The sequence below is a fragment of the Perca fluviatilis genome, chromosome 10 (assembly GCF_010015445.1).
Source record: "Perca fluviatilis chromosome 10, GENO_Pfluv_1.0, whole genome shotgun sequence".
Classification (NCBI taxonomy): domain Eukaryota; kingdom Metazoa; phylum Chordata; class Actinopteri; order Perciformes; family Percidae; genus Perca; species Perca fluviatilis.
This window is the reverse complement of record NC_053121.1, coordinates 17,520,537-17,541,466: the sequence shown is the minus strand read 5'-3', so window position 1 is coordinate 17,541,466 and position 20,930 is coordinate 17,520,537. Positions and strand designations below refer to the sequence as shown.

General features: G+C 42.7%; 1 protein-coding gene across 3 annotated transcripts in view; it reads left to right on the top strand.

The window, feature by feature from the left end:
• Window positions 1-19,326, top strand: part of nexmifb (neurite extension and migration factor b) — a 55,671-nt gene extending 36,345 nt beyond the window's left edge. Inside the window, exons 2-5 of one of the 3 annotated variants that reach the window (XR_005640507.1) lie at window positions 7,000-7,130; window positions 11,828-16,040; window positions 16,562-17,345; window positions 18,342-19,326. Coding sequence is in view for 2 of the 3 variants with exons in the window: in XM_039813793.1 (XP_039669727.1) it covers window positions 7,049-7,130; window positions 11,828-16,040; window positions 16,562-16,787 (4,521 nt within the window). In the remaining variant the exon portion in view is untranslated. Of the gene's footprint in view, window positions 1-6,999; window positions 7,131-11,827 lie in introns of all 3 variants that reach the window. The other 2 variants (XM_039813793.1, XM_039813794.1) reach the window with 2 other exon arrangements.
• The last annotated feature ends 1,604 nt before the right edge of the window (window positions 19,327-20,930 follow it).

Here is a 20,930-nt window from a genome sequence, read left to right as displayed (position 1 = left end):
GGGAAGAAACCTCGGACAGACCCAGGCTCTTGGTAGGCGGTGTCTGACGGGCCGGTTGGGGATATGATGAACAGTGGCGATAATAGTCAAATTAATAATGGAACAGTGACTTCAAATGGTAGTCGTATTTATGATGATGTTTTTTCCTTTATTTCGTTCGTTTTCGTTAAAGATTATAACCTTGGTCCTGCCTTGTCTGTCCTAGTTCTACCTACCAATTTACCAAGACCCAGGATTAAAAAATCAAAATCGTGCATAAAATATCACTTTAGAACCCTTACCAAACGTACATACACCATCAAGCATAAAAAGCCATTCCAACTTGTGTTCTGGCGAGAACCTCAAAGAAATCACAGCTGGATTTCAGTTAGCTCACAGTCTTACAGAGCCTTATTAACAGCGAATGCTGGAACTTGGAGCTCATGTGCCACAAGTGATAGATAGATAGATAGATAGATAGATAGATAGATAGATAGATAGATAGATAGATAGATAGATAGATATGTTATCACATACATCTATCATGTCAAGTCTGGCATTGGCGATTTCAGGATTTTTTAAGTGGGGTGACACAGGGGGGACCAATAATCAGTCATGGGCGGGGGTCCTTCTAGCCCCGCCCCTGAAGTCTGGCAAGACCGACAGGTGCAAATTCTGAGAGACTATTTGCTAGCCATTTCTTCATAGCCTGCTTAAAATGTCTCTGTTACAATGAATTTCAGAGATACTGGAAGTTTATCCCATTCAGTTGCAGCCATGTATAAAAACTCTTGAATCTAAAAAGGATCAAATCTGTTGAGCTGCCTCTTGTTGCATAGTTGTGATTGTCTCTGAAGCTTTACGTAGTAGTAGACAAATATTTGGGCACCTCATTATGAACAGTTTTGGGGTGCCAACTTGATTTGTATGATGCTTTTTTCAACTGGAAGCCAATTAAGTTGTTGAAAATATGGTAAATTAAGATGCTCATGTGAAGGCAATCCCCACACAACAACCACAACAACAATGAACTAGAGACTCAAGTCTGAATGCTCATTGTTGACATGTAAATAACAGCTTTACAATAACAAAAATCTCAACACATGGTTGAACTTTTTTATTTTCCACATCTCAGTATATGGAGTTGCTCAGTTGTCATGGAGATGGTTTGGTTATCATATGATTTCAATATGGAATTTTGAAAGATGTCTTTAAAGCAAATGACTCGAGAAATTATGGGAAAAGGAAATGTTGCTATTATTACATAACCGAAACAACAGCACATGTTAGGAACAGCATTACGCATGATTCACAGTTATTATTCAGTCAGTTAATGACAGGAACCAAAAAACTTGACTCCCTTAAATGCTGGTGAAAACTTCAGCAAATGTAAGCTAAAAGATAAATGCATGCAGATGAAAGAGTTAAAATCCATTCATCTCTGAAGCCACATACTGAGCTAGGATTCAATCCTGCCAGAAGTGTCTGTCATAGACATATCTGAGCAGAACCACGATCTCATTGAGAAGAAAATACTAATTGACTGTACGGTCTCCTAGGAAAAAGCCTGATTCTGACATACAATCAGAGGCCTGCACCTTTAGCAGACAGCTTTAGAGGTAACAGTGTGGTTACAGTTGTCCAGATCTGGCTCTGCAGGGTGTGCTGTGCTGATAAAGATCCAGCTCTATAATCCTGAATCACAGTGAATTTCTACCTATCAGATGCTTCCTGGTTTCTTCAGCAGCCTGTGATTGACGATGATTATCTCAAGCGGATACCATATCTCTGCCGTCACCATGGCCATGTCAGGGAATTTCGGTGATGTTTGATCAAAAACAGCACCAAACAGCTGACAGAGAAGACACACAGTGGCAGAAACACATGTAGAAGGCACCATTGAATTAAGATATACAGATAAAGATTTTAGTTTGTCTCTCTCTCTCTCTTTCTTCATGTGTCAGAGACAAAATTATCGAGATACGTCTTTAGCTCCAGCATAAATTTACCTGACAAGCAATCTTAATGAAAGAGTCAGCCAATCTGACCTCTGTGTGGAGAGGTGATTGAAATAAAAACATAGGCACGATTCAGGAAATGCAGACATACTGTAGATATCATAGGCCCTGACACACATAGCCACCAGTTAGTTCAGGAGCTAAATCTGTTGTTGAGCATCTGTGGCCATTTAAAAAAAGACGTTAATCTTTCTTTTTGTTTTTCTTTGTATTACAACTAGAGATACAAATAATGAGATTCTATTAACTTGATTGTTAAGTCACTGAACACACTTGAAGTGTGAAATTCAATTTAAAATGATGATTTGTTTCCAATTATTGATTAAAGAAAGAAAAAACAAAGCTATACTTTTTTAATCCCTCTTGGGGAAATTCAGTTCACTCACTCACCCACCCACACACACACACACACACACACTATAGACGTGATGGGGCTGCCATAGTCAGGAGCTCCGAGGAGTTGGGGGTTTGGTGCCTTGCTCAAGGGCACCCTGGCATTGCCCAGAAGGTGAACTGGCACCTCTCCAGTCATGACAAAATTGGAATGATAAAATAGGAAAACTAATTTATTTAAAAGCTATTTAAAGCAGCTATAATCAATATTTTATATTAACATTTAATTAAGTGACTACTTGTGAAAGGAGTCACTTAATGAACCAACAGGAAATCATTAACTGACTCTTAAGCTTTATAGAGCCTTTAACACCCGGATTTGGTTTCACTGCTTTGGTTCTGAAAAATGCACTGTACTGTACACTACCTGCTTAGCACCAAACGAACAGACAAAGTTGGCGGTAATGAACACAGTGGAGCATGAAGCTCTCTCTCAGCCAAAGAGCCCTCAGGAGCTGGTGGTGGAGACCAAAATAGAGATAAAAGGGTGAATATTGGACAAAAACAGGACGCCAAATGAATTCTGTTTCTCCATGTCTGCTGGATGTGTAAATTAGCAAGTTTTGCTAGCACTTAAACTGCACTGCCTCTAAGTGGTTAAAACCAACAGTTAAAAAGGTGACTAATTATTTCATGTAATTCTGATGTGTGCCATATTGTGATATAGCCTACAATATATTGATACTGAAAAAACTCTTATTAATATTGTGCTATTGATTTCAGCCATGTCGACCAGTTCTAATTACAAACACTGATACCCCCCTCTTTATTTCCACTCATGCAGGCACAGAACATAAGAGCATGTTGCCGGTCAGCCGGCGGTGGCCTGCGCGGTATGTTCAAGTAAAACATTCAACAGACGTGAGGTGATGCAAAGTGTTTGATCTGCCGGCCGTTGACAGAGCTGCGTCTTTGAGGTTGGCTCGGTGTGTCAGTGTCCTCAGAAGAGGAGAGCTCTGACATATTGGTTGTGAGGAGGCCTGTTGACCTTCGTCTGAACAATGCGGAATGAGGGCGGAACAGAAAGAGATGGAGGGAGAGAACCAGAGAGTTGCTGCAACTTCTGCAACATAGAAGGAACATTGAGAGACATCCTGTACGCAACACAGACAATAGCAGGACAATGAGGAGAGCTCTACAGTCCACCTGACAGTTAACAAAAGAATGTCAACAATTAGACAATGACAGGGATAGAGAAACAAATGAGGTGGCATGATGGCTTAGTGGATAGCACTGCGGCCAGATATCAAGACAGCAGAGGCCTGTCTGTGTGGAGGTCGCATGTTCTCCCTCAATCAGAGCTCTGCCCTTAGATCTTAGATCTGCAGCTTGTCTCTGGGTGTTGGAGAATGTCTGCCTTCTTCACAGTAGTAGGACAGGACATGAAAGAGTCTCGGCTTCTATTAAAAGGAGCTCAGACCATCGCTATCGTTCATAGGGTAGCTCTGAGTGAATGTTTTCTACCTAAATTTAGAACCTCTGGCCTTCAAGTTGAAAGACAAGCTCATACCGTCTAATTCTGTGATTTATTCAATGCATTTCTGTGTACCTATGTCTGTATTGGATTTGTGTTTCTCTGTACTATACCATGTATTGCTGCAAGCTTACAAGCTCATGAGTATTACCATGAGTTGCGTGTGAGAATGGTTACTCTGCCTGTCCGCAGTCAGCTGAGGAACCTGCTCTGACACTGTATACCTGTGCTGAAAAGAGGAGCCGCCATTTCAGCGCTGTCTGTTTGGATCAGTGTTCCCTGTGGCGCTATGCCCTCTTTGAGAGCACCTCTGTTGGGGATCTATTCCTCTGCCCCTGACTCTTTCCCTCTGTTGACACAATGGGCCCTTTGTACTGACATATACTACTGCTGTGGGACCTTGATTCGTATTTTCGGCAATTATACACAATCCCAGTCCAGCCATGCCTCTAGTTGCCGCTTCACTGGAGAGAAATGCAATCGAATCATGGAGAAATGCAGTGAAACGGGGATCCGGGAAGAGGCTTGCAGGAATTAGATTGTGGTGCAGATAAGTTCCATATAGAGCGAGTAAACATGTTCTTATCTTGTTATCCAGCTTGCACATTAACACATGGTGTGTGGAGGAGGTGGAGGAGGGCTTAAAAGGATGAATCAAATCCTAATCATTCTGTTTGGCTATCCCCACTCTCTGCTCTTTGTCTCTATTTCTGTTTCTCATTGTGCAAAGAACCCCAGCGCACACGCAAGAACAATGGCGGGGTCAGAAGTGCTAGCCATTTTCCTACACCTGCTGAATGCTCCAGAAATGAGTGCACAGTGATTATGTGCCCTAATGTGTGGTGTTTAAAGAGCGGTTTCCCACTGCAGAGTTAAATGATGGTGCCCTCTGTGAAGTATTAATGATGTGGATGGATGAGTCAGGTCGGCACAAACCTGTTGACGGCAGCCGCGGCGCTCTCTTAAAGCTGCACCCAGACATCAGGCTTAACCGCTTGGCAAATTGGACATGCTTGTTGGCTGTAGCTCCAATTTATGTGCACTCTCTATTGCAGTTAGTCCATCTTCATTATTGAAATGGCCTCTCGTCAGGTCTTGACAGAGTGGTGGAGATGGTAAAGGGAGGGAGAAGGGGAGCATACAGGAGAATCATGAATAATGTGTAAAATAAACAAATTTGAGGCATTGGAGCTGGCTGGCAGGAAGGGTGCTGTTGGAAGTGTTGTGAAATGCCTGGATTTCATTTTCTCTCTCCCTCTCTCTCTCTTACTCTTCATGTGATTGTACGTTTGCAGCCTCTGCCAGTGGATGCTGATGCTGTGGATCCTCAGCCTTGGGGCTTTGTCCACCACACATGCAATCGGTCATAAACACATATACACACACACACACACACACACACATGCACACGCACACACACACACACACACACACACACACACACACACACACACACACACACACACACACACACACACACACACACACACACACACACGCAGAGACCCTGCTACACATCCACAAGCAGCTCTAGGCGCTGAACTCTGGCAGGACCTCTGTAGACTCACCAGCATCCCAGCTGTGTGGTGTGTCACTGTCACTCTGGAGACCATAGACTGTATACACACTGTTCGGTTGCTACAGTCTGTTTTTATTCGGGTGCTGCTGTTACTTCACTTTTTTAAATCTGAGGATTGTTGCATTGATAAATCCGGGTTTAGCTCATCTGGGTCAGCCGGTTCACGAGGGGATATCCAATTCCAATTCATGCTTTGTCAAAAGGGGATGTATCTATTGCCAGATGTAGAATTTCAATTTCTCAGTGTGACGAGTTGATACAAGATGACCTCAAAAACATCTCTTAGCTCTGTAAATGCCATGTGCACTTATGCCTCGGCTTTAGGAATAATAGCGCCTCTCTATGAAGAGAAGAGCGGGTTCTGGCTGGGTCTACCTACGGGGTCCTTGTACCTGCTGCACACATGAGCAGATGTGATGGCTCATGAGGTAATTACCCACTGAGCCGGTGTGTATGCAACTGTAAGCTGTAGCAGGGGTTCCCGTCAGGTAGCTCTCCCCGCTCAAGTCAGTGAACAGCTAATGACATTTAGAAGCAATAGGATGAAAGAGTTGTTTGTAGTCAACCGCACACTACCTTTGTCTTATTGTGCCGTCTGTCTTAATCTCCCAGCCACCGTTTTCACACCACAAGGAGATCATGTTATTAGATCCCCTCCCATGGCTCATTTGTCATCCTGCAGCACCACTCCTTCAGAGAAGGACTGCAGGAGCTGAAAAAAGAAAACAATATAAACAGGCAGGAGGCCACAACATCAAATGTTCATCATTTACTGGCCCAGAGTCTCTTGTATCATCATTATACTTTCATGGCTCACACAAGGTTCATATGCTTCTTCTTCTCTGTGCCACCCCACCCAATTTCAGGAGGCTGACAAACTTCAAACTCTCTTCTCTCTTTACCTTAACGTATTGTTTTGTATTACATTGTACCCAGTGCACTGCATCCTGCTACACATGGCAATCAATCATCCCCACCCCCACTTTCACCATCGCTTGCTACAGTAAAAAGTATTGTCAGTGTTCACAGTTTGCTGTCACCGCCCCAGTCACATTTCTTTAATCTGTCCTCTCTGAGCCGGGTTGGCACACAGAAGGGAGGGAGTCAGCTAATTACAATAAACAAATATGTTCAGAGCCGCCTATGTAAGGTTCGCATAGGTTAACGACTCTGCTTTAAATGTTAAATGAAGCTTAAAATAGGATAGTGTGGCATACAGTTGCCATAGTAATCTCAGCCGTGACTCTCCGTGTACTTTCTTGGTTGGTAAAGTTTAGATTAATCTTAGACACATATCAGTGATACAGAGAAGAAATTAGTGTTTGTTTGGTGCCCCAAGGGCCTCTTTGATGTCTCTATCACGTTTGAAGCTTTTTCTTCAAATACTGCAACTTTGTGTTAGTCTGTCTTTGTTGTAATTAAATCTAATGTACTGCTGTTAATGTTATTCTGCAATAGACACATGGCTGTCACCCTTTAACGATGCCTTTCGTACTCACTTCGGTTTCTATTTCTCTCTGTCTTCTCTGTTTCTCTCTGGCTGTCTCTTTCAACAGGTGGGACAGTCAAAATGATGCGTAGGAGGTGAAGCGTTGAGCCGTATTGATGGATGTGTTAACAGATAGCAGTCTCACATTGATCGTGAAGACTTCAGAACCAGAGAATGCAAATGTAGTGGAGAACACAGGTGAAAATTCACTCTTTTCTTTGATTTAGTTAATAGTATAATTTTATCCAACTTCATTTTTGAATGAAATTACAAATGTGCAAAAAAGAAATGTTAATTTTGCCTTTCGATTCTTTGAAAATGTGCTTTTAACATTCAGAGCTACTTGGTTGTTGATCTAAGGGTGGATTTTCAAATTTTTCCAAGAATAATCAGGCATTCGTTAGAATAAATGAAAGCTTAATGACAGCAGTTTCTCTCGCAACAGCTTAACTTTGAAAAGACAATTAGTGTTACCACATTTACCATTGAGCTTTCTTGAATTGGCTTTTCACCATCAGTTTTAAGCTCTTTGACAAAGCAGTGGGGAGGTGAAACACATCCTGTCTTTTTTAAATGAAAAGTGGAAAAGAAACATTAAATTAAGCTTTTTAAGCTATTGTTAATCCTCTCTCCCAATGCTTCCACAACTATGACATCTACCTTTTCTCATAAAAAGGTGCAAATGTGAAAGAGGATGCAACCATTAATTCTTTCACACTCATTCACAGTCATTAGCATAGGCAAACGAGTGAGTGAGTGTGTGTGTGTGTGTGTGTGTGTGTGTGTGTGTGTGTGTGTGTGTGTGTGTGTGTGTGTGTGTGTGTGTGTGTGCGTGTGTGTGTGTGTTTGTTCTGATTTGTCGTTTTTATTTTAGGAAGTACCCTCTGCCTCTCTGAATTCTCAATAACCTAAACCATGGATCATAATGCTATTTCCATGGTGTAAGCACTTTATATGAAACTTAATTCAAGTTAATCCAGGTATGTCTGCAGTGTAGTCCTTTTCTTTCACTGAACTACTAGCCCCAATGATGTAATGTGCATTTCCCAAGGCTCAGTCCGCCACTACCTACTGCCCCCTAAAGTTTACCTCTACCAAGCACCACTGATCCTTAGATGAGGTTTATCAGTTTATCCACAGCACTAGTGTGGTAGAAAACCATATGTATAGAGGTCTATGATTCAACATAAATGTTTTTTAAATCAACCAGCCTTTGAGGAAAAGAGGAAGAGAGAGAGCGGATGGAGAATGAGAGTAGGAAAAAGAGCGGTATAAGAAAGGGTGAAAGCGGTTCCATTGAGCAGGAATAGGGCAGCTCTCTGAGGAGGATGGCCATGAATCATGCTGCAGTTACTCACCACCTATTATGAACATTCTGTACTGGCTGGATTGATTTCCCCCCACCATTCACAAAATGTCATATAGTGAAGATTGAGCAATAGCAAGCAGCTTCTATGGCTGGCCTACCAGCTGGATGAGTGAACGCCCCGGGTGGCTGAGCTGTAGAACGACTAGCTCGGCATTTTACGAATGTAAGAGCCTCCATATAGCAGGGATAAGGAGCAGGGAAGTGGGAAGGGAAGGAGATAGCGAGCAAAAAAGGGAGGAGGAAGGGAATGGAAAGGGGGGATTGGAGTGAGGAATGATTTGAAAAAGCCATTAAAAGGAAGAAAAGACATGTCAGCTGTTTCCATTTGCATTGTACTTCATATTGTGATATTTGAGCTATTTTATTCCTAAGGCGACATGGGATGGATGTCCTAGTTTGATTCATGTTAATATCAAGGACAGATGGTCATCAAAGTTTTCTATAGTTTCTGTTTTTGTCCCGTTTATAAAGTGACTGAAGGTGGATTTTAAGTGAAGAGAGAAAAAGCATGTGTGCATGTGTGGCTGCATGTGCATGTGTGGCATCTGACACACTAATAGATGAGGCCACAGACGCCAACTTTTCTCTCTCCTCATGTCCATGAACATGTCCATCGGCATGGGCTCGTCTCCACGCCGAGCTGCCTGGCACAGAGCAGCCTGGGCTTACCTCAGGTGGTTGAAGCTCTGAATAACATGGCTAGAAAGATAGACAAGACTCTTGAGAGCTCCGAGTGCTAACTGGTCCAGTCTGGTCTGGACTAGTTTGGCGGTGGTCGGGCTGTCTAGCACGGCTGGGCTTGGCAGGTCTGGGGATCAGGAGATCACCACCTCCTGCCAGCAGCCGGGGTCCTTCCATATGCTCAGTGGTGAATGTCCATGCCAGCTTGTTGTTGTGAGCTGTGTCACATCCAGCCTCAGTCTCTATTCAAGGAGCACTTCTGCTGATAACACAATTGCAAAAGTATTGTGTTAGGATGATCTCGGAGTGTATAAAGCTTGTTTTTTTATTAGTATATGAGCTGCTCTTTCTGTAAGCTAGATATTGAATTCTGGCAGCACTGAGTATTTTGGATGTTTATCTTGTTTACGTTTGTCGCTCAGATGCAGTAGTAACATTATGCTGTGCCATATCAGTGAAAATGAGGCTGCCGCTCCCCCTTTGACCTCTAAAGTCAAACTTGATTTGTCATACAGTTGTCACTGTAAGACCCCTTGTGTGTGTGTGTGTGTGTGTGTGTGTGTGTGTGTGTGTGTGTGTGTGTGTGTGTGTGTGTGTGTGCTGCGTGTGTGTGTGTGTGTGTGAGAGAGAGAGAGAGAGAGAGAGAGAGAGAGAGCGAGTGCGAGTGCAGGCGGGTGCGAGGCGCGTGCGTTCGTTCGTTCGTTGGTGCGTGTGTGTGTGTGTGTGTGTTTGTGTACCTGTCTGACTGACTGATCTGTGGCACATTCTGAACAGCTGAAGACCTAATGGTCCAGCTGGAGACAGATGGCCTCTCGATAACACTATACCCCCAAGCCAATACTCACACTCTATCACTCTCCCTTTCCTACACACACACACACACACACACACACACACACACACACACACACACACACACACACACACACACACACACACACACACACACACTCTCACTCTCTCACGTACACACCAGAATATCACATGCATGCACACATTGGGATAGGGTAGGTTGTTGATCCATTATAAACCCTGAGACACACATTTTCAACATGAGTTTAATGTTTTACAGCAATTTTTAACAATCTTTTGGCAATATTAGTTGGCAGCTTAGGTTCCATATGGGAACAGGGGGGATAAGGAAAGTTAATTTCTCCCCTTTTTTCTGTAATTTCCCTATTTCTGTGGCTTTGCTGCTTTGTAGTGCTAATGAAAAAGACAAGACAACTATAAAGAAACTTATCTATCTATGAGAGCTGGAAAATTACTTTGTAATTTGTAAGCACTGCCACTGTTTACTTATAATTCCAAATAAATCCAAATTAATTGTGTCCACGCCTGCAAAGTAATATCATTGCGGTCCTCTTATGCACCTCTCCCTACAATAAGTGTCATACAATGGAATGTGGCTCAGGATGCAATATTAAAAAGAAAATAGTTGTTAAATGTAAAAAGGAGATCTGTCCTCCACAGATACCATGTGTCAGTAACATGTTTTTGCTCTGAGGTCATTTTTGCTCACAGATTGAAGGGAACTGATGGCAAACGCCTCGCTGTGATGCTTCTGCAGCCTCTCACAAATTACCACTATAACAGTTTTTTCTCCGAGAGGGAAGAGAGAAGATGCATATTTCTTTTGAGGTTTTTCATTAAGGACAACAGTAGCACAGTTGTATGCCTCTAGTAGGCGTTGTGGTTGCTCCAATGTGTCTGCAGGCCTCAGACCCAGAGAGACCTGCTCTCAGAAATTTCATTACCTCGTTAAATCACTCTCAAACCATATCCATATTCAAAGATGTACTCACCACCAATGCAGCCATGTTGAATACTGTTTGTTAAGTAGTCTTCCCCTCAAGCATTTCTCACTACCTCAATAATGATTAGGCACATCCATTCTAAAATGGGGGACTTTGCTAGTTAACCTCTGTGAACACATTAATTGCTGTGGTATGTTTTTCAATTTAAATTTTTATGGCATGATTTTAAAGAATATGCAGCAGCTTGGGATTGTAGAGTGAGGCAGGTGTAGATGATATTGGTTATACAGTCTCCAACATATGGGCCTGTCGTGTCCCAAGTGTACGTACCTGCCTCCGCTGCTGTCATCTAATTATGCAGAGCAAACAAAGCTATCTGCCTGCTGCTACAAGCCCGCTTCTGTGGGTTTTGATTGTTACTCATCAGATGGATGCCTTCAACTGATTAAGACATGCTCACATCGACCTGTAGAAAATCACCAAAAATGTAGTCATTACTGCTATTTTTGCCAATCTGTGTAAATTTGTGGTATCTTGTTACCTTAGAGTTAAGTTGGATCTGCGTCTATGCAGATTAAACGTTAAAAGGAGGGGCAGGTAATGGAAGATAACTGCATTAATTTGACGTCATATATTGCTCTTGGGTTGGTAAGGGAAGACAAATAATACCATATAGTATTATTGTATATTGTATGTATTGTATATTATTTCCATAACGTAGCTGATTTCTGACTGTACATTATTTTTAGTATAACCAATTAGTACATTACATTTTTGAGGGACTTTTCCTGCCATTCTTGCCTAGTTTCACATTTTACATTTGAACATCAATCAGTAATGGGTAGGAAGTTGTCCCAACTTGACATTGCTAATACCTCTTATTTAATTTAGTACCAAAACTGAAATATTAATGTTTAAGGCTGGCATCACAAAATGACATGTTGAGCTCTGGGGGGTTAATTGACACTAATTGCATTCAGCAGCCCAGAACAAATGCCATATAATACAGAACAAAAACAATGTTTTAACTTCAGACTTACAGTTCAAAGAGTTGAAAGATCTGAAACCTTTCCTTTTTCTTCCTATAGGGGTATGTGAGCAGAGTGGTGATCTGAGTCTGTGCAGCATCATAAATGCTGCTCTCCCTCCATCCTCACCTCCTCCTGCCGCTGAGACTTCACAGCGGGCCTGCCCAACACACCAGAGGACCACGCCGACATCAACAACCCTCTCCCTGCCCCTTTGCACTGACTCCTCTCTGGGCCTGACAGCGCCCCCCTGCCCTCCCTCCGATGATGCTCCAACTGTAGTCCCCCACCTTCACCACACTCCCACACCACTTCCCACCCCAGCTGTAAGCTCCTGGGTCCCGACAGGAGACACTCAGAAGACTTCCCTTCTGTTGCCTGTTTCCCTCCCTCTGTCAGCTACAATGATGGAGCCTGGCACTGTGTCTGCCCTGACAGAGGAGTGTCTTCTTCAGCCTACCCGCACCTGCCTCGGCTGCTTCATTGAGACCCGGGATGCTACTGACCCTAATACCATCCAGAACCCACCTCATGACCCTAACACCAACCCTGACACAGAGACTGGACTAAGTGTAAGGATAGGCGATGTGAGCCGAGAGGACTTCTCTGACATCAACAACATCAGCATCCAGTGCCTGAGCCATGCTGGGGAGGCAGTGAGTCACTATGGAGAACAGCTCCTCTCTGACCAGCTACTTAGCTTTCCTCTGCCGAAAGCCGCAGTTGAGGGCAAGAGAGTTGATGGAAACAAAACGACAGAGGACTGTGATGATCCAGAAGATGATGCAACATCTAAGAACTTGTACGAGGGACTGTTACTGGACAAAGTGAGCGGAGAGGAGGTTCTGCTGGCTAACGCCGGCCAGGACTGGGGCTACTTTGAGTCCTTCATCAGTGAGAGTAAGATGGAACTGCTGGATCTTTGTTCTAAGAATGAACTGTCAGTCAACCTCTTCTCTGAGGAAGATGTTGACAATCTATTTGATGACGAAGACGATGATTCGACTTTAAGCAGTGATGTCTGTTCGCTGAAGATTCGTTACGAGTCTTTCCAGGACAACATGAGGGAAAAAACAAATGTGCTCCAGGAGGAGACGCAGTTCAACTTTTTCCCTAGTGTCCTGGCCAACTGTGCCAAGAAAGAGGAAGGAGCGGGAGTATTGAGGAGGAGTGCTGAAGAGCTTCAGCCCAAAACGGATGAGCTCATCCTGGAGACAGGACAGGAAGGAAAGGCAGGGGACTGCAGCGGTAGGAGCCCCCTTGACGGTTCCCAAGGCTCACCCATGTCCACTCCCAAAGTCAACTACCTAATGGACTTCAATTCCACAGAGGAGTCAGGCGAGTTCAGTGATGACAGCTCCTGCACTGGCTCCTCCTCAGACACCCTGCAGGAGGGCAAGTTTAAGAAGGGACACTCAAAGAGATTGCTCAGCCCCTCTAACCCTCTCAACTATGGTTTGCGCTCCAAGAGAAAGGTTCGATACAGTGACGACTACTTATATGACGTCGACTCGCTTGAGAGTGAGAAGAATGCAGAGAAAAAAGAGAAGGCTCCCTCTGGTCAAAAAGAGGAAGAGGATGTGGACTGGTGTCCCAAAAAACGTCGGAAATCCTGTCGTAAAGAGCCGCCAGTGGTCATCAAGTACATCATTATAAATAGGTTTAAAGGAGAGAGACTCATGTCAGTGAAACTGGGCAAGTTGGACCCTGTGGATGTTACTGTGAGCTTAAACAACGACACAGTAAGCAAATATGAGACACTGGCTCCTTTGAAGGATTTCTGGCAAGAGAGGCAAAGAGAGAGACAGGAACAGCTTAAGCTGGCTGCCAGAGATAAACAACAACGCGGTTTTCATCTAAACGGACGCCATCATCGCCCTTTTAATTCTAGTCATCCCAAAAGGAAATACAAGATTGCAAACAGACTTAAGGTTCAGAGGATTCACGCTGTGGAGCAATCGGCAACAGTACAGTGCTCCCCTATCTCTGATCGGGGCCAGGGATGTGTCACTAAAGAAGAGGCCACCCCCACGGTAGGGGGAATAATAGCAGCCCCCAGCCTCCCTGTCACATTAGACACAAACTCCATCACGCACACAGTCACAGCCAAGAGCCGCTCCCAGGAGAGGGAGGAGAGGGAGGGGAGGAGATTGGGAGGAAATAAAACAGTCAGGATAAGGAAATTCAAAAGCGAAGCCAGGCTGAGGAGCAAGAAAATGAAAGAGGCAGAAGGAGAGGAGGGGAGGAGCGTGACAAATGAAACGGATGCCTGTGTCGCTGCGGCACAGATTGAGGACCCTACTGCTGGGTTAGAAGAGGCAGGCATTAGCTCAACTACAGTCAAACCCAATTTCTCTGACAATTCCACCACCGCTCACACATCTGAAGAGAAATTCCCCTTTGTTTCGTCCACCTGCTCTCCTGAAAAAGCTCCTTCCTCAGAGGCGGTGGAAGCGGGTGTCCCTGTTATCCCGGGGGGCTACCTGCAGACCCTGTTAGATGCTACAGACTCGTCCAGTGGAGCAACTATCTCTTATTTCCCCCAGCAGCCCTCTAGGCAGCAGTATCCTCTGGGGCTATCCCTAGAGGAGAAACAGTTTTCTTCTCTTCAGCTCGCTCAGAGCTGTGTCCTCTCTCCTCCCTCTGAGTCAGAGCTCCAGCAGTCTCCCCAGAACTGCCCAAGTTTCCCGCAGTTGTGGCACCCGCAGCTCTGTGCAAGTCACAGCCACAGCTTTGGGCCTGAGACCCCTGAGACTCCCATCTTACCCAACAACTTCCCAGCTGCTGTGCCCCTGAATGACAGCCTGCCAGTGTCTAACTACAGCCAGCTGAGCCCTGAGGATGACAGGCTACTTTATGAGAAGAGCTACCTGACTGAGGCTGGGCTGCAGCCTGCGGCAGATCTGCAAGTGTGTCAGTCTGCCTGTGTGGAGGGCCAGGTGCAATACCAGAGAGGGTCCCTGTGCACAGACAATGGCAGGCTCATCAGCTATGACTCAGTGGGCTCTCTGTCAGCCTCCTCCAGCAATTACAGCTCCCTCAGCCTCAAGTCTTGTGAGCGAGAGGGTGAGGAGGAGGGCCGAGACAGCTTCTTAGCTCATTGCAGTCCTAAAGTGGTGATTCAGCAGAGTGTGGATTCCCTTACCCCACTCAGGGAGTCCTCAGACCTGCTGGACATCTCCAACTTCACCCCTGACAAGTTTAGGCACTCCTCACTGTCAGAGCTTTCCCCTCCTGAGACCCCCAACCTGTCCCCGCAGGTGGTGGGGCGTGAGATGAAGATGGCAGGCAATGTTGGAGAATACCAGGATGTGAATGATATGACTATGGACTGCAACAGGGAGGTAAAGTGGAACTGTGACGTTATGCAGCAACAAGAGCACACAGTAAATGCATACACAGTGGAAGACAGCCAGTTTCCGCTGCACAACTTCAACAGTCAGGATGTGTTACGTTTAGATAAAAAGGAGCTGGGAGTTACCGAATTTGATGAACAGACTGGTGAGATGCTGGCTGGTGCGAAAAGCATAAAGTCAAAGAGGAAAGGCAATTGCAAACAGACAGCTGCGGGACAGACCCCAAAGAAAGTCCGGGCTCCCAGAGCTCCTAAGTCAGAAAAGGTCAAGACCCCCAAACAGAACTCGCGTTCCACCAAAAAGATAAAGGCCATGTTGGAGGGTAAGGCAGCAAAGAACCAGGCAGGAAGTTGTGGCACAGGCCTGACTGACAGTAGCAGCACTGGGGACTGGTCTGGCACCGGCTGGTCAGAGAGCAACAGCCTGGTTGGGGATGACCAGAGAGAATTTGAGGAGCCCTCCAATATTCTGTCCAACATTGTCTCTGGCATGGCTGAGGTCCAAAGGTTCATGATGGCCTCCATTGAGCCACTGTGGAATCCCATGTCGGAGGCCTGCATGCCCTCTGAGGCCAATAGCCTGAACCTAAAGACCCTCAAAATCTTGGCTGGCACAGAGGCCGACCTGAAGAAAAAAGGAGCTGCGCTAACAGGGACTGGGAAAGGCAGAAAGGCAGGGGGAAAGGGAGGAAAAAACCAGGCCAAATTCAACCCCTCTCATCCCTTATTCCCTCAACTAGCTCTGGGCTGTAACATGTTTGATAAACCCAGCTTTATTAACCCTGGGCCTGCACACAAAAAGCTGTACCGCCACAAGACCAGTGCAAAGTTCCCGCGGATTGAGACACTGAAGGGAAAGCGAGCTGAGAGAGACCCAAATAAGGACATAGCGCTAATGACCTCTTTTGAGAAACTGAGGTAATATTTTGTTATCAGCTGCTGTTGCACCCCCTTTCTCACTTTCCCCCACTACCTGCTAAGCCCTCCCTTCCAAGCATACCTACACTGACGCTATGCCAGAGCTGCATGAGTACTACGTTCCCCCCGACTACTCCCACTTCCTTTTAACCCCCACCCTGAAGAGGAAATTAATATCTGCATGAAAAAGTTCTTGTACTTTGCAAACTACCTATTGAGTGATTGTGTCAAGCTTGATTGAGATTTGAAACGACCATGGCTGCATTTTTCTTGCTTTTGTTGTTTCTGCTTTGTTTGTTCTTCTTATAGTCGTTTTTTGTTTTATTTTTGTCTGAAAAAAAGAATAAGCCTTGAAAAAAGTTCTGTCGCCTTTTGAGGAACTTTGTTTTTGTATTTTCTCAGCAGAACTAGCTCCCCCGAATTATGTATTTATTGCCCTTTTCCCTAAAGATGTAGCTATATACACAAATGCATTGAGTGACATCTACGCACCCCTCCTCCTCATCTGTTTTTGTATGCAGAATATGGATGTCCTGTTGTTGCTGTCCTTCATACACTGCCTGGCTCATTTCAAGAAGGAAACCTACAATTAATGAGCCCTATTTAAGCCCAAGACATCTTGAAAACACAAGATGGGACGATTTTGTATTAATGACATATCAGACATTGTCTTCTTTTTCCCCACTCAAAGTTGGAATGACTCCCCATTTCCTTTTATCAAGTGTTTGTTTTTCCTCTGGAGTTTAGAGGAACTGTTTATCTAAATTTACATTTTTACGCCTTGCAAATTCATAAAAGCTCCACCCTCAGAGTATTTTTGTCAATGTTGTTGTACAGGGACATGCAATATTTGCAAAAAAAAGATGATTATAATCTTAAAATCAATGTGCCAAAAGTAACAATGCTGTGTAAATGACCTCTTATATATGTGTGAATATTGGCTGTTCCTCTTTTCTATCCAATGGAGTATTGGCTGCTCGGGTTGGAATCCTTACAGAGACTTGCCACTACAGGAATTCTTTATTTGGAACTTTTCTCTCTTCTCTGATGAAAGGCACCAACAGCTGGCAGTGGTACACCACCACTCACTAAACCAAATCAGAAAGACTCTGAAATTTCCTCGTTTCCCCCACTTTGTTTGCCAAATTCAATTTACCTCAACATCGCCTGGCACTGAGAAGCAACAAAAGAGAGGCGAAGGGGAGATCTACTCTGAAGGCTACTGTAGAGGAAGACGATGAAAAAAGAGATGATCAAACGAGCTTTCTCTGGACCAGGAAGAGTGCATAGTGCAGATGTTTGAGGGTAAGCAAGGAAATTATTTGTCAGTTGGGGCTGTGCCTCACTGAAAAGCTGTTTTGTACTGGAAATACGACTAAAAAAAGGCAGTTTATTACTCATAGAGATTCTGATGCTCACATCAGTCGTGAATGGACATAACACTTTTGCAGTTAGATTTAATGTGAATGTGAAAGCAGTTTTAAGTACAAATGGAATCAGTAATCTTGTAAATGAAGGAAAGCATTTCTTTGCATAAGCTCCACGTGGGAATTTTTACTTCTATCTTACCTGAAATGGTAATTTATCTTGACATTCTCATGCAATTTATTTCTTGACACTGCCATGCTTTTTAAGTTGCACCACTGGTGTATATTGTCTGATTATTTCAGTTCATTTATTACATAATGTCTTAACTTCTTTCTTTCGAAGGTACTTTCTTTTATATGGTGTCTTTAACTGTCATTTCAGTTTTGATGGGTCACTATTTGGCAGAAAATAAAATCAAGGCCAATAAAAGGCACAAATTGAAAAAGAAAATGTATTGGTACTATCTGATCCAGTGTAATTCCCAGGCCATTTATATTAATTACTTTGGGCCCATTCACTGCCTCACTGCACTGAAATAAATCCACCTTAAAATGAAACATACAATCATGTTTAATCAGTTATACAATCTTTTGATTTTATATATTAAATGTATTTCAGGAGAAATACAGACCCCCTTCAACTGGTTACAAGAGTACGTTTTATAAATATATACTCAAACAAAATGCCTAAATTTCCTCTTTCTTTTGACTGTTGAATATCATTTTTAAACGTAGCAGTAATTACATGAGACTGCATGGAGATGTGCTGACAAATTGAAGCTTGATTAAAAAACAGGCCTTGTCACACTGGATATGGTAATCCTGACGCACAGGTGATAGTAATTGATTGCTTGCATATGGCAAGAATCATAATCAATCTTTCTCTGTCTCTTTTTTCTCTCCTCTGCCATGATCCTTTGTTTCTTTTCTCCAGTGTATCAGGGTTAGGACCAAGACAAGCTGCTGCATGGGAAGCTCCACATGGGCTGCAAGCCCATTTAGTCTGCCTTCTCTCATTTCTGCCTATTGTCAAATTGAATGTACTTCTCTAAGTTCATAGTTTCTTTTCTTTTTTTCTTCTTTTTTGTTTTGAAAATGTGCCACTGTTGAGCTGCCTCGTGTTAATGGTGCTAAGAATGCTGACAATTGTTTTCTTTTCTTTTTTGATATTTTGTTTTCCCAGAGTTAACAAAAAAGAAATGCAAAATAGATTAGGTACCTAACCCTTTTTATGAATGTATATTATAATGTTATGTTTGATGTATTCACTTCATGATTCTTTGACATTGATTGGAATTCCTTTTTCTCTTTTCATTAAAAGATTACCGAGCTTTATATATACTGTCTAGAGTTGTTACCGGAAGGAATCTTAATGAACTCTTGACACTACAAAATCTTGTATATTTTTTGTGTGCCAATTTGTAACATATTTTGTAAGTGTATATTTTTCTTAGAAAGTGCTGTGAAGTATTTGTGTGTGTGTGAGTAACCTTTTATGCGCCTCTATGGGCAGTGGAAAGGATATACAATGACAAGTTTCTGGTTTTAAAAACCAAAATATGAAAGTATCAACAGAAAACTAGAAATATTTACATTTTGTTGGGAGTTTTGTATTAAGACCATGATCTTGTTGTGAGAGTGTTGTGTTACTGTGCAAAACACAAATAAGCAAAGAAAAAAATGAAAACCTGGGAAAAAAATATAATTTGTGAACAATTTGCTGTTTTATAGATTTTCATGTAAATTATTTGAGTATTATTTTGTTTTTTTGTTTCGTTGTAACTGTTGCAAAGGTTTTAAATATTTGTGATCAAGCCTGTATGGTGATAATGTAATATTGGTAACTTGCTGAGTTTTGTAATAATGTTTATGGAGTAAATATACAAATTAAAATAAGATTTTGAATGCTGCTTTCTGAAGAGAGTTGGGTTGTGTTTTTTACCGCCCACACGTTGCTGTAGCCAGTAACTCCAGTATAAACAGTAAACATAGACTCTCCACACTATTCACTTATCTGCAAACAAAGTCAGTCAATTCAAAGCAATCATTACAAAAGGTTATGGCAATCAGTTTTGTAAAAACACTTAATATTACAAACAGCTTATTGAGATGCAATGGAGTGAAGTGTAAGTAACACATATGCTAATCAAATATCCAGCCCATATTTGTTCTACTACTACAATAATAGTAATAGAGAACAATATGTTATATTCAATGTTTGTTTTTCACACAAAATGTGAAAGTGTAAATACAACCTCAATAATTCCAATTAGTCTGTCCTTATTTGTTATATTTGAAGATTCTTAGACATAAGGCATTTTAATTTCTGCACATGCTTTGGCTCATGTTATTTTATTGTCATATCTAATTAGCACTCATGGTCAGGCTTTGCTAGAGTGACTGCTCATCCATAACTCTGAGCTGGGCTGCTGTGGTCCACACTGCAACTCATTCTGGCATGCTTAATTGGAGCTGGAGATACTGTCTCAGACCATAAACAGATCCTGTGATGTGTGCCTCCAAAATTGTCAGGTGGTATTAGCATTGTTTTTGTTCTTAAGTCACCCATAGCAGATAAGGGAGCAAGCAAATTATACGATGGAATGTCTAATGCAATGGATCAGGTACACCTGTGGTTATTAAATGAGACCCTAGTTGTTTTGTCAGTGCTTGCTCACACTGCATGGACAACAGCCATAGACTCTCTCATTAGGACAATTGTTTGTGTGTTTGTTTGTGTTTTTATTATTACCCAGGAGACTATAGAGTAACATTTTGAAAGAATCAGCATGTCTCTTTCTAATGTGTGTACGTATTGAGTCAAATCCTAAGAACCTACAAACAACACAATTACTTACACACATTTTGTTGTTCGGCTGGTTGTTTATTATTATTGTTAGAAAATCATTTCTGTGTACTAGAACAATAGCTTCAAGCCATAGCAGAGGCTTTAAACAACTGCCCAATAGCCTCCTATTGCTTTACTGGTAGTTGTCTATTTCCAGATATTAGGCAAAAGTGAGGAATAACTCAATTTTCCTAAATATGTTTCTGTGATGGTAGCTGCAGTTGTGCTTGCTAGCTAGTTTTTGCAAGTTGGTTTACAAAAAGTCTGGGGCCTGCTATAAGCTTGGGGTGTGAATTACTCTAAAAATGATAATTCCACAGACAACAGATATGTATACAATTCCCCTTGACTTTGACTCTGCTATTAGACCTTTTTATGTTTTCACATGGACACATTATGTAGCTATTTAGAGTGTTGCAGTGGCTTTAAGTCCTTTACAACACAAAATAATTGTGCCTCACATTTTGCATGTGCAAAGAAATTAAAAAACAAAAATATCCAAATTCAGTTACAACAGTCAAAATGTAAAAAATACAGATCAACAACAGACAGGAGACGTGACATCAAGTTGGTAACATAGTAAGTAACTGTCTTATAGCAAAAGTAAAATTTTCTGGCAACATTTTTAGTATTTAAACCAGAGATGAAATTTAACCTCAATGGCAGAGAAATTTA